Raw genomic sequence first — 16,824 nt, forward strand, 5'->3', positions numbered from 1 at the left:
TACAGGGTCACTATTTTGTATGTGGCCAAAAGGCTTACAAGGTGCTGCCAGCCAACTGAACAGATAGCTGTTATATAGCTCATGGAGTTCCTCATCTTTCCATAACTGCCACACTGCCCAAAGAAAAGATTAGAAATGCCCGAGACACCTCTATTGAGTCACGAAGAAAAACCCTGCGGCGACTGACTAAGGCATTGGAGGGCAATATGAAGAATCCCCTCATAACCGAGAAGCTTGTAGGGTGCTCTGTACTGGGAATAGCGCCACTGTTTACCGGGCCAGCCATGGCATGCATAGGCCGCTATACTATAAGGCTACAGATGGTACTTAAGAAGGTGGCCTTAGAGTTAGAGGACTCGGTTAGTAATTTAGGGTCAGCAGTAAAAACATTAAATAAAAAGGTACAGCAGCTCAGGACCTTTTCCCTCCAAAACAGGCTGGCTTTGGACTATCTCTTGGCATCCCAAGGAGGGGTTTGTGCCCTCATCGGGCCCCGATGTTGTGTATATGTAAATGATAGCAGTTATGAGATCTATGAAAGGTGGTACAGGCTGAGGCCCATGCCCGAGCCGGAGCACAGGTTGCCTATACTGCCCCAGAGAACGATTGGTTGCAAACCTTGTTTTCAGGCTGGGGTTTGTCGTCTTGGCTTGGTGGTTTATTTAGCCTGCTATTGAAACTTCTCTTTCCTGTATTGCTTGTATTACTGGTATTATGCTGTGCAGTATCATGTGTTAGGGCCCTTCTGCAAAAGTTAATAAGTCATTCTCTTCAGGGTTATCACAAAGTACTTATGCAAAGTCATATTGTAAAGAAATAAGTAGCCCAAGTGAGAAAACTCAGAGCCAAGGCTGTTGAGTGTTCTCAAAGGGGGGAGTTGTTGGGGACACTGGGGCATGGCCACTAGGTAACTCGAGGGGATGGAAGACCACGAGTGTCAATGAAGCCCCCTCGCACTAGGCCCAGGTGTCCTTGGCCCCCCCTCCCGCCTGGAGGCACTCGCAGCAGCTCTGCGTACTAGACCCAAGTGTCCTTGGCCCCCCCTGCCTGGAGGCACACACAGCAGTTATGCTAAAAATCTGCAACAGTATGTTGCATAGTCAGACTGCCTGAAACTAAGCAAGGCCAAACAGGGGAGATATGGAGGAACAATGCTGAATAAAGCAGCTTTATGTATAGTTTAACAAATGATAAAGAAAATCAGGGAACTAGCTGGAAACTGGATTGGCTGGCTATATGGATACTTGGGGCAGCTTGCTATTGGATAAGTATGCTGGGAAAAAGGATGTATAAAAGCCTGTGTAACTTCCTGCTCTGTTGTGCAGGATTTAAGATTTTATTCTCGCTGTACCTTTTTGCAGATGCAAATAAACTTTTCTGCTTCTCCACCCCGTTGTGATTATTGGGTGTAGCACACCGGGTAACGAACCACTCAAGCTGTTGTTCAGCCTCTCGGCACTGGGTGCCGGCAACAGTGCCACAAGCACTCCTTTTCTTTTTGCGAATACAGACTAACACGGCTGTTACTCTGAAACCTGCAAAGGCACATTGAGCTATACACACAAACACAAAGCCTTGCACACCCAGAGCCATACATCCCCACATACATGCCCATAAAAACTCAAACACTCACTCCCACCTGCATACACACCCATGCATCTCAATATTCACACAGAGTGATACATACACATAAACACCCAGACCCTGATGATTCTGGGTGACTCACAAAGTGATAAATAGGAAAATTATTTAGGTCACTAAAGAGGAAATGTAGGCTGAATTCTGGGGATAAGGGAGAGATTTAGGGCAAAATGGTTTGTTAGAGGCAAAGCATTAAGATTAGCACAGTGAAGGTAACTTGGAAGATTTATGGTGAGATGCAAATAGAACAACTGGGGGGGGCTAACTGGGGTAAAACATAGGGGACTAGAAATATAACATAGGGTAATGCACCCTACATCTTCTCCAGTCACTCATTCCTCTCTGTGAATCACAAGTATATCTGGAGGGAAGCATTAGGGTGTAACACAGGTGACTGGGTAGGGGGAGATTTAAGGTGCAACATGTGGAGACCAGAGGGGAAGATTTAGGGTGTAACACATGGTAGGGAGATTTAGGTTGTAAGACACCAGGATAATTACAGGTCAGAGACTTCAGGTGTGAGGAAAGGAAGAGCGGGAGGGAGACAGGGAATTCTGGGGACTTTCCACCCAGTGAGCAAGAATCCAGCAGGTGTGACCCAGCCCCAACCCAGCCTTTATTTTGGGCACCTCTCCACCCAGCCGTGGCCCCAGGCCATCATTTATGCAGGTTTAAGTTTCCTGCACAAGCAGAACAGCCAGAGCGGCACTGATGCTTAGAAGAGCAAGATGCAGCGCAGGAGAGGTGCCAATGCACCGTACTGCCATGCCTCCCTCTCTGTCCAAGCCCTCTGTCCCTGGGGGAGAAGGACTGTGTTCTCAGCCTCTCTCCTGTGCTGGATGATGGGGCAAGGTTCACATGTAAACAGCTCTGCACTTTTGCCTAGTGAGCCTCTGTGCCAGTGTGTTTAGATGTACACACAATGCACATGTGGCTATCTGCAAGGTATGTGTGTGGGTGAGTCCATATCTGTGACACATGCAAGAATAGAGTGGGGAGAGGGGTGTGTAGGCATGAACTGCCTCATTCCTCTACATGTTGCTTAAATGGCAGGCTGATGAAGTCGCTTAGCAGAGGCAGCATCCTCTCTGCTGGCCGTTTCTACATGGGCCTGAAGTTATGCAGGGATTCACATGGGACGTGATGGACGCCTGTGCTCTGAACACTTACTGTTTAAATTACTTTTAAGGATTCACTGCACTTTGCCCAGCACTGCCATCCTGGGAGTTGCCTTGCTCCTACTTATAAGCCATGACCTGGTGTATCCAGGGGTTTGTAATTGTAAACTTTGTTGTACACTGTTGGGTGCCTGCTGGCACTGGCCACTGGGTCTGTGGGCCCCCTGCAGTTTCTGGAGGTATGTAACTGGAACAAACATGGAACTGTGAAGTGATGCAATGACTTCTGTGACTCAAACTAGGATGCCTCCTGGGGCATACTCAGGAATTTCTGTTTCAAATTGGGACAAAAAGTCTAAATCTAAATTTTTCATGGAAATATTCCAGTTTGGAAACATGAAAAGACCCTGTTGAGAGTAAAGGGTAAAATGTTTCATTTCAATAGAGTTGAAAGGGTTTGTTTAGCTAACGTTAAAAGTCAAAACAAAATGAAGCTGTTGACCCATCCGGGAGAACATTCACTCCCTGGCATGATCCCTCTCTCACTCACCCCTTGACTGTGCCATACAGATTGCACTTGTACTGCACCCAGCACAAAGGGCTTCAACCTAGGTGGGGTCTGTAGGTGCTTCTGCATTACAAAATAATAACAACAGTGCACTGTGAATTAAAGCATCTGACTAGGACTCACTGCACGAGCGCAGTGCACTCTGCATTGAATGGCAATTTACAAGCCTCGTTCCATAGTGATGCAGAAGGAAACACACTTTGCTCTGTAAGTCACAAAAGATGGTGTCATAAATGTAAAGGGAAGGGTAAACCCCTTTAAAATCCCTCCTGGCCAGAGGAAAAATCCTCTCATCTGTAAAGGGTTAAGAAGCTAAAGGTAACCTCGCTGGCACTTAACCAAAATGACCAATGAGCAGACAAGATACTTTCAAAAGCTGGGAGGAGGGAGAGAAAGAAAGGGTCTGTGTCTGTCTGTATGCTGGTTTTGCTAGGGACAGAACAGGAATGGAGTCTTAGAAATTTTAGTAAGTAATCTAGCTAGGTATGTGTTAGATTATGATTTCTTGAAATGGCTGAGAAAACAACTGTGCTGAATAGAATGACTATTCCTATCTGTGTGTCTTTTTTGTAACTTAAGGTTTTGCCTAGAGGGATTCTCTGTGTTTTGAATCTAATTACCCTGTAAGGTATCTACCATCCTGATTTTACAGAGGTGATTCCTTTACTTCTATTAAAAGTCTTCTTGTAAGAAAACTGAATGCTTTTTCATTGTTCTAAGATCCAAGGGTTTGGATCTGTGGTCACCCATGCAAATTGGTGAGGATTTGTATCAAACCTTCCCCAGGAAGTGGGGTGCAAGGGTTGGGAGGATTTTGGGGGGAAGGACGTGTCCAAACTACGTTTCCCAGTAAACCCAGTTAAAGTTTGGTGGTGGCAGTGGTAATTCCAAGGGCAAAGGGTAAAATTAATTTGTACCTTGGGGAAGTTTTAACCTAAGCTGGTAAAAGTAAGCTTAGGAGGTTTTCATACAGGTCCCCACATCTGGAATGCGTTACCTAGGGAGGTGGTAGAATCTCCTTCCTTAGAAGTTTTTAAGGTCAGGCTTGACAAAGCCCTGGCTGGGATGATTTAATTGGGGATTGGTCCTGCTTTGAGCAGGGGGTTGGACTAGATGACCTCCTGAGGTCCCTTCCAACCCTGATATTCTATGATCTGTACCCTAGAGTTCAGAGTGGGGAAGGAACCTTGACAGATGGTGAATTCTCTACATACTGGGTTGGTTTGTGCCCATGTCCCTTTAGTGTTTATTTTTCCCATGTAGGAGGAGGGTGGTTCAGGTCAGCCCTTTGGAGATACATTTAACAATGCTTAATATGCTAACAGATGAAAGAGAAGGTCACCCATTAATCCCGATAATACCACCACTACCAGGGTCACTCACTGGAAAATCAAACACTGATTAGAGCTTGTTCTGCCTACTGGTGTTAGTTACTTTCCCTTGTCAGAGCAAAGAAAATGATGACACGTCCAATGCGCTCGCAGAGCCGGGGGAACCAGGGTTGAGGTTCAGTCCTGGGGTCTGAGGAGAGTGAACAATGACCACTGGCCATTCAAGACTGTGGGCTCGCTAGAAATGCAGATCATACTTGGACATGAACAACCCCACGGTTATAGCAACAGAGGGGCAGAGGGGGGGTTGTATCTGCAGTTGCCGGCTCAGCACAAGGAAAGTCACAACAGTGCAGCAGGCAGCTCAACGCTGATGTACCTTTCAGGCCTGTCTAGCTAGGTCCTTCTATGGCCGCAATCATCTTTCAGGGTTTTTCTACCCTACAGGTTAGATCGGTATAACTTAGATCACTCCAGGATGTGAATAAGCTACCCCCTGAGCAACATAAGTTACACTGACCTAAGCGCCGGTGCAGATAACTACCGCCTCTTGTGGAGGTGGTTTTATTATGCTGACGGGAGAACTCTCTCCCATCGGTGCAGCTGCACCACTGTGGTGCTTCTCATGTAGACTAGCATTCAGTCTCACCCACAGGGGGAAGCAGGTAACACTGTCCCTCTTACAGATGGGGACCAAAAAGGAAAAAGGGAAGAAGGAAGATCCTGGGAACTACAGGCCAGTCAGCCTCACCTCAGTCCCTGGAAAAATCATGGAGCAGGTCCTCAAGGAATCAATTCTGAAGCACTTAGAGGAGAGGAAAGTGATGAGGAACAGTCAGCATGGATTCACCAAGGGCAAGTCATGCCTGACTAATCTAATTGCCTTCTGTGACGAGATAACTGGCTCTGTGGATGAGGGGAAAGCGGTGGACGTGTTGTTCCTTGACTTTAGCAAAGCTTTTGACACCGTCTCCCACAGTATTCTTGCCAGCAAGTTAAAGAAGTACGGGCTGGATGAATGGACTAGAAGGTGGATAGAAAGCTGGCTAGATTGTCGGGCTCAACGGGGAGTGATCAATGGCTCCATGTCTAGTTGGCAGCCGGTATCAAGTGGAGTGCCCCAAGGGTCGGTCCTCGGGCCGGTTTTGTTCAATATCTTCATTAATGATCTAGAGGATGGTGTGGATTGCACCCTCAGCAAGTTTGCAGATGACACTAAACTGGGAGGAGAGGTAGATACACTGGAGGGTAGGGATAGGATACAGGGGGACCTAGGCAAATTAGAGGATTGGGCCAAAAGAAATCTGATGAGGTTCAACAAGGACAAGTGCAGAGTCCTGCACTTAGGACAGAAGAATCCCATGCACCGCTCCAGACTAGGGACCGAATGGCTTGGCAGCAGTTCTGCAGAAAAGGACCTAGGGGTTACGGTGGACGAGAAGCTGGATATGAGTCAACAGTGTGCCCTTGTTGCCAAGAAGGCCAATGGCATTTTGGGATGTATAAGTAGGGGTATTGCTAGCAGATCGAGGGACGTGATCGTCCCCTCTATTTGACATTGGTGAGGCCTCATCTGGAGTACTTGTGTCCAGTTTTGGGCCCCACACTACAAGAAGGATGTGGATAAATTGGAGAGAGTCCAGCGAAGGGCAACAAAAATGGTTAGGGGTCTGCAACACATGACTTATGAGGAGAGGCTGAGGGAACTGGGATTGTTTAGTCTGCAGAAGAGAAGAATAAGGGGGGATTTGATAGCTGCTTTCAACTACCTGAAAGGTGGTTCCAGAGAGGATGGTTCCAGACTATTCTCAGTGGTAGAAGAGGACAGGACAAGGAGTAATGGTCTCAAGTTGCAGTGGGGGAGGTTTAGGTTGGATATTAGGAAAAACTTTTTCACTAGGAGGGTGGTGAAACACTGGAATGCGTTACTTCGGGAGGTGGTAGAATCTCCTTCCTTAGAAGTTTTTAAGGTCAGGCTTGACAAAGCCCTGGCTGGGATGATTTAATTGGGGATTGGTCCTGCTTTGAGCAGGGGGTTGGACTAGATGACCTCCTGAGGTCCCTTCCAACCCTGATATTCTATGATTCTATGATTCTATGATTCATTGAGTCTGTGGCAGAACCAGGATCAAACTCTGGAGTGGGGCTGGGCAGAAAACTGATTCCCACCCAGCTCAGGAGAAGTTTCCACATTCATATTTTCTCTCCGATCTCAAATTGGGATGAAAAGTCAAAATCTTAAACATTTTTGTGAACCAAAAATCAGAAATAATTTTTGGTTCAGGTCAAAGATTTTGTTTTAGTAAATTCAGAACATTGTGTTTCAATTTACCTTATTTTCATTTCTCTTTTTTAGTGCAAATGTACCAACACTTTAAAACAAAAAGTTAGTTTGACTCAAAATGCTGAAACTTACTGGATCTACAGTTCTGAAATTGTTTTAACCAAAAATGTTTCAAGTTGAGTGTGACATTGCACTCTTTATGCTTTATAAAAATATGTTTATAAGTGTGAATATGATGTAACTGGAATATACTTTATGCAAAGGTCTCTTGTAAGGCATCATTACAAAGCTTATCATCTACTGAGTGTGTTCATCCCATTTGTTTCCATGTATTATTTCTATGTCTGGAGTTAGGAGAATAAGAGAGAAACTGATATATTACTGGTTTCAGAGTAACAGCCGTGTTAGTCTGTATTCGCAAAAAGAAAAGGAGTACTTGTGGCACCTTAGAGACTAACCAATTTATACTTGGAGAGTGGTCAGTTTGGATGAGCTATTACCAGCAGGAGAGTGAGTTTGTGTGCGTATGGGGGTGGGTTTTTGGAGGGGGGTGAGGGAGTGAGAGAACCTGGATTTGTGCAGGAAATGGCCTAACTTGATTATCATGCACATTGTGTAAAGAGTTGTCACTTTGGATGGGCTATCACCAGCAGGAGAGTGAATTTGTGTGGGGGGGTGGAGGGTGAGAAAACCTGGATTTGTGCTGGAAATGGCCTAACCTGATGATTACTTTAGATAAGCTATTACCAGCAGGACAGTGGGGTGGGAGGAGGTATTGTTTCATATTCTCTGTGTATATATAAAGTCTGCTGCAGTTTCCACGGTATGCATCTGATGAAGTGAGCTGTAGCTCACGAAAGCTCATGCTCAAATAAATTGGTTAGTCTCTAAGGTGCCACAAGTCCTCCTTTTCTTTTTGCGAATACAGACTAACACGGCTGTTACTCTGTACCAGGAGAAAGGATTGGGCTCAGACTAGGAAGGAGTCTAGTTTGTGAAAGAAGCTTATTGGAACATCTCTGAGGATGAGATTTACCTGTATTCATTTTCTTAACGTATTAGGCTTAGACTTGTGGGTTTTGTTTTATTTTGCTTGGTAACTTACTTTGTTCTGTCTGTTATTACTTGAAACCACTTAAATCCTACTTTTTATACTTAATAAAATCACTTTTGTTTATTAATTAACCCAGAGTAAGTGATTAATACCTGGGGGAGCAAACAGCTGTGCATCTCTCTCTATCAGTGTCATAGAGGACAGACAATGTATGAGTTTACCCTGTATAAGTTTTATACAGAGTAAAACAGATTTATTTGGGGTTTGGATCCCATTGCGACCTGGGTGTCTGGGTGCTGGAGACAGGAGCACTTGCTGAGCTGTTTTCAGTTGAGCCTGCAGCTTTGCAGGCTTGGTTCAGACCCTGGGTCTATGTTGCAGCAGGCTACTAAGTCTGGCTCAACAAGGCAGGGTTCTGGAGTCCCAAGCTGGCAGGGAAGATGGGCTCAGAGGTAGTTTCAGCACATCAGGTGACAGTCCCAAGGGAGTCTCTGTGACTGAACCCGTCACAGTGAGTATTCCATCAAACCCGACACTGTTTCACAAAAAGTTACTGTTTTGATCAATCAACATTTTCCAACAACAACAAAAGTTGAATTGGAAAATTTCTGACCAGCTTTACCCAGGAGCCCTGAGTCCCAGTCCAGCACATTAATAAAAAAGCCCTGCATTTCCTCAGCATTCATTCCCATGGAAGCCCACTATTTGGAGGCCTTATGTGGGCTGCCGAGCCTTCGGCTGGTGGATTTGACATGCCCAATGCCTATTTATCACTTCCAGCCCATGCTGAAGGTTGAGTTGCACTGGGCAAATTTCACCCAAATGGCATAGGAAGCAGGTTGTGCCCTGAACTATTTTTAGCCCCTGTTCCCTCCTCTGCAGTAAACCCCTCCCCAAGGGAATGCAGCAGGTGGAGCAGACAGTTATTTACCTGGGGAGACAGATGTGGTTTTGTTTCTAAATTCAGTCCCTAATCACTGACAGCTGTTGGATCATGTGAACAGTTCAGCTTGTATAAACCCACCCGCTCCTTGTGTCCAACTCAGCCTGGCACCATGGAGATCTTCTTGTTCGCTCTTCTGCTGAGTGCCACAGGTAACTGCTCTCCCCACTGGCCTCTCCTTTCTCCCTGTTCTAACCCCCCCAGGCTAATTTCCATCATCCCGTTTGCCTTTCAGCTGCCTCACAGCTGGAGGATGATGATAAGATAATAAATGGATATGAATGCTCGCCCCACTCCCAGCCCTGGCAGGTCTATATCACGTATGGCTCAAACTACCGCTGGTGCGGGGGGTCTCTCATCAATGAGTGGTGGATCATCTCGGCAGCTCATTGCTACAAAACGTGAGTCGAGCAGTTCAGGAGAATTCATCCCTGTCCTAGCACAAGGCACAGGCCCCTGTAGGGATGAAGCGAATCTCGGTGGGACCCAGGCCTTGTGGGTGTTACATGGGGGCCTAGGTTGTATTTCCCAAGCAACTGAACCATGGGAAACACTGTAATGCAGTTGCAAAAAAGGCTAATATAATTCTAGGGTGTATTAGCAGGAGAGTTGCATATCAGACAAAGGAGGTCATGGGCCACTTGACTTGGACCTGGGGAGGCCTCAGCTAATGTAATAGGTCCAAAGCTGGGTGCCACACTTTAGGAAAGATGTGGACAAGCTGGAGAGAGTCCAGAGGACAGCAACAAAAATGATCAAAGATTTAGAAAACCTGACTTCTGAGGACAGGGTAAAACAACTGGGCATGTTTAGGTTTGAGAAAAGAAGTCTAAGGGAGGAGCCTGATAACAGTCTTCAAATATGAAAAGGGGTGTTATAAAGAAGCCAGTGATGAGTTGTTTTCCCTGTCCACTGAAGGTAGGACAAGAAGCAATGGGTGTAATCAGCAGCAAGGCAGACTTATCTTAGATATTATGAAAACCTTCTAACTCTCGGAGTAGTTAGGCATTGAAACAGGCTCCAAGGGATGGTGTGGAGTCCCCATCACTGGAAGGTTTCAGAACAGGAGGAACAAACATGTGTCAGGGCTGGTCTAGGGTTACTTGGTCTTGCCTTGGTGCGGGGGGCTAGGTGTGATGACTTCTCGAGGTCTCTCCCAGCCCTGCATTTCTATACTCTGTGGCTGTTCCCTGCAGGCCCAGGACCCTGGTGGCTCATCTCGGGGAGCATGACACCAGTGCAGACGAGGGCACTGAGCAGCATATCCAGGTGGCCAAAGCCTTCCCATTCCCCAAGTACAACCGATACACCAAGAATAATGACATCATGCTGGTGAAGCTAGCCCAACCGGCCCGGTTCAGTGCCTACGTGCAGCCCATCCCCATCTCCAGCAGCTGCCCTGTGCCAGGGACGCAGTGCCTAGTCTCTGGCTGGGGGAATCTCCTCACGTCTGGGGGTAAGATACAGTGGAGACAACTTCAGCTCAGGGAGCATCTGCAAAGGGGAGGGGGCCATCAGCAATAATCCTGACTTACACCGTCTCCAATGGGGTTACTCCTGATTTACACCGGCATGGGTGATGGGGGAATCAGGCCCCATCTGAAGGGTGCTTCTCTGCCTTTGAATAGTCTGTGCCATTAGATCCCCATTTATCCCCATTCTCTCTCCTCCCCAGTTCAGTACCCGGATGCCCTACAGTGTCTGAATGTGCCCATCCTCTCTGACTCTGCCTGTCGTGCCGCCTACCCCGGTCGCATCACCACAAGCATGTTCTGTGCTGGCTACCTAGAGGGGGGCAAAGACTCTTGCCAGGTATGGAGGGAGCGGCTGGTTAGGTTTGGGGTGTGTGAGGAGGTTGCCTTTCATTCAGCTACCCTGGGGTTCAAAGCGAATGCTGTTTCCTCAGTACATGGCAAGAAATCACTATGCTTGGGATTTGCACGTACAAGGATGATGACCTCTAGGCATGTGTCCTGGGGAAGTCAGGATTGGGTGATCATGATGTCATTGGCGTCATTATGGGGTGCACTTGCACGTTGCCGGGATATTTCCTCTCAGTGCAGCCAGGTGTCTGTGTGTGTGGGCGCACGTGAGTCATAGGGTGTTCATGTGTGCAGAGGAATATGCAGTATGTGCGTTTGTGCAGATAGGTGTGTAAGTCAAGGAGTTTGTACACATTACTGTTTACAGAAGGCGGTGTGTGTTGGTGTGTCTGGTGCTAGGATACATATATGTATTAGTAGTGCCTGCAGAAGGGGCTGTTAGTGCACGCACAGGAATGTGTATGTGCATGAATATGCATAGGAGGTTATGTCCGTTCCAAAGAGGACACCTTACCCCAGCTTGCAGCTCTGCAGAGAGAGGTCACTATCACTTGCTAGACAATAATCCACACCAATAGCAATATCTGACCTACAGTTTCTAGGCAAAGCCCTGAAATTCTGCTCCAGCCCAGGACCTAGGCACCAAAGAACTCCGACTAACTAACCCCCTAATGTACACAGCCCCTGGGCTGTGCACTGGCCCCTGTGCCTCAGGCAAGTTGATTCAGTCTCCTAAGCTGCTTTGACTCTGTAGGTTCCTGTGATGTGGTCTGGCATTTCCCACCCTAGCACTTCGCTGGTGCTGGGATGTCCCAGCGAGGGCACGTATGAGGGAGAAGGATGGGGGGCCTGGGATGGGCAGGTCTTTCCACTGTTATTGACATCACCTGGACCTGGGCTGACAGCCACATCCAGCCCTAGGCGGTGACTCCTACTCGCTTGGGCACAGTTCTCTTGCTAGATTCTAATGCCATGAAGAGACCTGCACAACTCTTTGTTCCCTGCAGGGAGACTCCGGTGGGCCAGTGGTCTGTAATGGAAAGCTGACGGGGGTGGTGTCCTGGGGCGACGGGTGTGCCCAGAAGAACTACCCTGGTGTCTATACCACAGTGTGTAACTACGTGTCCTGGATTGAGGAGGTCATTGCCAACAACTGACATGTTCAGACCTCCCCTGTCCCGCTTTGCCTGCTGCCTGGATAAAAGTGATTGAAACCTTCTCAGTAAAATAGGGGGCCTGCCGTGATACCAAGAAACCCAGTAAGGAAGACACAAGATGCTTAGGAGAGACGCATCAAATGCGGGTCTGAAATCCCAACTCATCAATAAAACTCAGTTCCTACATCCTGCTGAATACTTGGCATTTTTAGCCCAGATCAGCGCTTGAATCCCATACTGATATAGTTATAATTAGATGAATATTATGACAGCAAGCTCAGGAGGCCGCTGCTGGGCTTGGTGCTGCACAGACACACAGCGAGTGACACACCCAGCCCAAAAGAGCTTCCAGATGAAACTGACAAAGCCAGGTCCCCATTCTATAGCTGGGGAATTGAGCTGCAGAGAGATTCAGTGACTTGCCCAAGGGCACCCAGGAAGTCTGAGCTACGAATTGGCTGCAGATAGCTGTAGTGCCAGCAGATGCCCCTGCTGCATTGTATGGGGTGAGGGGCTGGGACTCATGGGGAACAGCCTAGGAGGCTGGCAATCTATAGCATGTCCCTAGTGTGGAAGTCACTGAGAATCTCATCCACTTCAGTAAGATTTTTGCCTGGGTTTTGACAGGACTCCTGGGTTCTGTCCCGTTTCCTCGAGGAGTCACCAGCTCTTCTTTGCAGGGCAAGTGTTGTAAAAGCATTTGACAAATATCAGTCACCACAGATGGCAACCGGGTGTGATGGGTTGGATCACAGAAACCCCCTTGGAGGCTGCCAATTGACGTGCCGAGACTACTTCTGCTCCTGCTTTCCTGCCCTGTCAGCTTAGGACTTCAGTGTGCTGCCTGGTTTGAGCCAGACCCGCTAGCCTGCTGCAAACCCGACCCAGGTCTGAACCACGTCTCCTAACAGCTGCAGCCTTAACTGAAAGCAGCTCACAGAAGTGTGCCTGTCTTTAACACTCAGATGCCCAACTCCCAATGGGGTCCAAACCCTAAATAAATCCATTTTACCCTGTATAAATCTTATACACCCTCTATAAAACTGACAGAGAGAGATGCACAGCTGTATGCCCCCTTAATTAACTCTGGGTTAATTAATAAGTAAAAAGTGATTTTATTAACTACAGAAAGTAGGATTTAAGTGGTTCCAAGTAGTAACAGACAGAACAAAGTGAATTACCAAGCAAAATAAAATAAAACACACAAGTCGAAGTCTAGTACAGTAATAAAACTGAATACAGATAAAATCTCACCCGTAGAGATGTGTCAATAAGTTTCTTTCACAGACTGGACACCTTCCTAGTCTGGGCACAATCCTTTCCCCTGGTACAGCCCTTGTTCCAGCCCAGGTGGGAGCTAGGGGATTCCTCATGATGGTTCCCCTTTGGTCTGTTCCACCCACTTATATATCTTTTGCACAAGGCGGAAATCCTTTGTCCCTCTGGGTTCCCATGCCTCCTTCTCAATGGAAAAGCACCAGGTTAACGATGGATTCCAATTCAGGTGTCATGGTCACATGTCACTGTAAGACCCCAAGCCTTCATCCCTCCCAGTCTGACTCACAGGAAGGACTGCCTGCAAACAGAGCCATCCACAGTCAATTGTCCTGGCTGCTGGGAGCCATCAAGATTCCAAACCACCATGAATGGCCCACATTTTGCGTAATTACAATAGGCCCTCAGAGTTATATTTCATATTTCTAGTTTCAGATACAAGAGTGATCCATTTATACAAATACGATGACCACACTCAGTAGATTATAAGCTTTGTAATGATATCTTGCAAGAGACCTTTTGCATGAAGCATATTTTAGTTACATTATAGTCACATTCATCAGCATATTTTCATAAAATCATATAGAGTGCAACGTCACACTGGGGACAGGTGCATTCAAGAGGGGAGGTATGTGGAGGAGTGGAGACCCCCGGTGGAGGTGTGAAGTCCCATGCCACAGAACCGCAGCAGCTGTGAAAGGTGGCCTTCCCCCAGCTACAGCTCCTGGCTGAGTGCTCCATGAGTATTCACATGCAGACTGTGAGCTCTCAGGGCAGGGACTACCTTGTTATCATACAGCAGGGGCTGGCACAGCAGGGCCTTGTCCCCAGGCTAGGTCTTCTTGGCCCTAGTGCAAAGCACCTGAAAATAAATGGCTCTGCAGCTATGCAAGGTGTCCTATGAACACATGGGCATCGCGGTTCCCAGTCTGAATTTGCCCCATGTCCACATGGAGTATGGCCCAACAAGTCTAGGGGAGCCAGAGTGGCTGCACAGGTGCATCTGAACCTGAGCACGTTAGTTATGCTGGGGGGCGATGCCCACAGCATCAGTCCATAGATCCTCCCCCCTATGGGAATTTCACCTTCTTCCTCTGCAACAAGACAGAAACCTCCCCCTCTCCCCGCTCACATCTCATCCACATCCTGCTCCAATCACACACCAGGCTCTCTGCCTCTTAGCCTGTCTCCACTGCAGCTTCCCCGCAATCCTCTGCCCCCCTCCATCCCCTGGGGGGGTCAAAGACAGTAGCTGGGCTGTGGAGCAGGCTGAGGGCCAGGAAGATTGGCTGGCATCAGAGAGGCTGGGCAGGTTGGGTTTATTCCATGGAGAAGCTCTCAGCAGATGGTTACCTTGGTGCAGTCCCCCCTCTGGCACCTCCTCGGTAACCCTGAGAAACCAGCCAGCTGCCACATGCCCTCATCCTGAGGGGTTACTTCCCTCTGGACTCTCATGCACTGACCTCAGAGTCAGACTCAGTGCTCACTACATTTGGGGGAGGGGACAGGTTCACAACCAGCCTGAGAATCCCAGCAGGGCTGGGTTCTTCCCACTGCTGGGTAAGAGGGAGACTGTTACCAGATTTGCCTGTTACTTTGGGGTATGCTTATTTACTAGGGTTACTCTTCTGGGGTGGGGGGTGTTCTGTAATTCTATTAATGTACTGCTTGTGTCACCTGTGTTTGCGTATGGAGCTCTACTCCCTTCTACAAGTCCCCCCCAAAGGAGCTATTCTGCAGGACCTAGGGCTGGGTTCCTACACACACACGGACACCCCAAGTCTGAGTGCAATAGGTCAATCAGCACTTTCAAGCTGACCCCTTATATGTCCCTGGACTCAATGGGCTGGGTTGAGCAGCACTTCCAAGCTGCCACCCTCATATGTCACAGGTTCAGTACGTCCCTATCCCAACTTTCACGTTACAATAGTACTGGTAGTAACCCACTTGATGAGCAAACCCCACAGTATTTTTGGGCTCTACAGGGATCTTTAGCTTAGATAAGAGAAGCATTGCAGCAGAGTAAATGGGGAAGCTAAAAAACACAAAAGAGTAAAGTTCAGAGAGAGAGAGAGAGAGAGAGACGCAACCAGCTTAACAATAAAAGTTATTTACTGAATAATAGTGATAACTAAAGAAGGAGAGCCTAAACAAACAGAACAGTTACATTATTAAAGGTTACAAAAGTCATATATAGAAAACTATACCTGATCAAACAAGTCAGGGTTAGAAAGTTATACCTGAGGTAGAAAAGAAAACACCGCTGTGGTGCTTCTCATGTAGACTAGCATTCAGTCTCACCCACAGGGGGAAGCAGGTAACACTGTCCCTCTTACAGATGGGGACCAAAAAGGAAAAAGGGAAGAAGGAGGATCCTGGGAACTACAGGCCAGTCAGCCTCACCTCAGTCCCTGGAAAAATGACGGAGCAGGTCCTCAAGGAATCAATTCTGAAGCACTTAGAGGAGAGGAAAGTGATGAGGAACAGTCAGCATGGATTCACCAAGGGCAAGTCATGCCTGACTAATCTAATTGCCTTCTGTGACGAGATAACTGGCTCTGTGGATGAGGGGAAAGTGGTGGACGTGTTGTTCCTTGACTTTAGCAAAGCTTTTGACACCGTCTCCCACAGTATTCTTGCCAGCAAGATAAAGAAGTACGGGCTGGATGAATGGACTAGAAGGTGGATAGAAAGCTGGCTAGATTGTCGGGCTCAACGAGGAGTGATCAATGGCTCCATGTCTAGTTGGCAGCCGGTATCAAGTGGAGTGCCCCAAGGGTCGGTCCTCGGGCCGGTTTTGTTCAATATCTTCATTAATGATCTGGAGGATGGTGTGGATTGCACCCTCAGCAAGTTTGCAGAAGACACTAAACTGGGAGGAGAGGTAGATACACTGGAGGGTAGGGATAGGATACAGAGGACCCTAGACAAATTAGAGGATTGGGCCAAAAGAAATCTGATGAGGTTCAACAAGGACAAGTGCAGAGTCCTGCACTTAGGACAGAAGAATCCCATGCACCGCTCCAGACTAGGGACCGAATGGCTCGGCAGCAGTTCTGCAGAAAAGGACCTAGGGGTTACAGTGGACAAGAAGCTGGATATGAGTCAACAGTGTGCCCTTGTTGCCAAGAAGGCCAATGGCATTTTGGGATGTATAAGTAGGGGTATTGCTAGCAGATCGAGGGACGTGATCGTTCCCCTCTATTTGACATTGGTGAGGCCTCATCTGGAGTACTGTGTCCAGTTTTGGGCCCCACACTACAAGAAGGATGTGGATAAATTGGAGAGAGTCCAGCGAAGGGCAACAAAAATGGTTAGGGGTCTGCAACACATGACTTATGAGGAGAGGCTGAGGGAACTGGGACTGTTTAGTCTGCAGAAGAGAAGAATAAGGGGGGATTTGATAGCTGCTTTCAACTACCTGAAAGGTGGTTCCAGAGAGGATGGTTCCAGACTATTCTCAGTGGTAGAAGAGGACAGGACAAGGAGTAATGGTCTCAAGTTGCAGTGGGGGAGGTTTAGGTTGGATATTAGGAAAAACTTTTTCACTAGGAGGGTGGTGAAACACTGGAATGCGTTACCTCGGGAGGTGGTAGAATCTCCTTCCTTAGAAGTTTTTAAGGTCAGGCT

The 16,824-nt window shown here is 47.6% G+C and overlaps 1 protein-coding gene across 1 annotated transcript; it reads left to right on the top strand.

Moving 5' to 3' along the window:
* Positions 1-10,265: 10,265 nt before the first annotated feature.
* LOC144279452 (trypsin-like) lies at positions 10,266-11,919 on the top strand. The gene is made up of 3 exons (XM_077840964.1): positions 10,266-10,395; positions 10,615-10,751; positions 11,770-11,919. Exons 1-3 carry the CDS (start codon positions 10,266-10,268, stop codon positions 11,917-11,919), a joined length of 417 nt encoding a protein of 138 aa, XP_077697090.1.
* The last annotated feature ends 4,905 nt before the right edge of the window (positions 11,920-16,824 follow it).

This window comes from Eretmochelys imbricata, chromosome 24, assembly GCF_965152235.1.
Source record: "Eretmochelys imbricata isolate rEreImb1 chromosome 24, rEreImb1.hap1, whole genome shotgun sequence".
NCBI classification, from domain to species: Eukaryota; Metazoa; Chordata; order Testudines; family Cheloniidae; genus Eretmochelys; species Eretmochelys imbricata.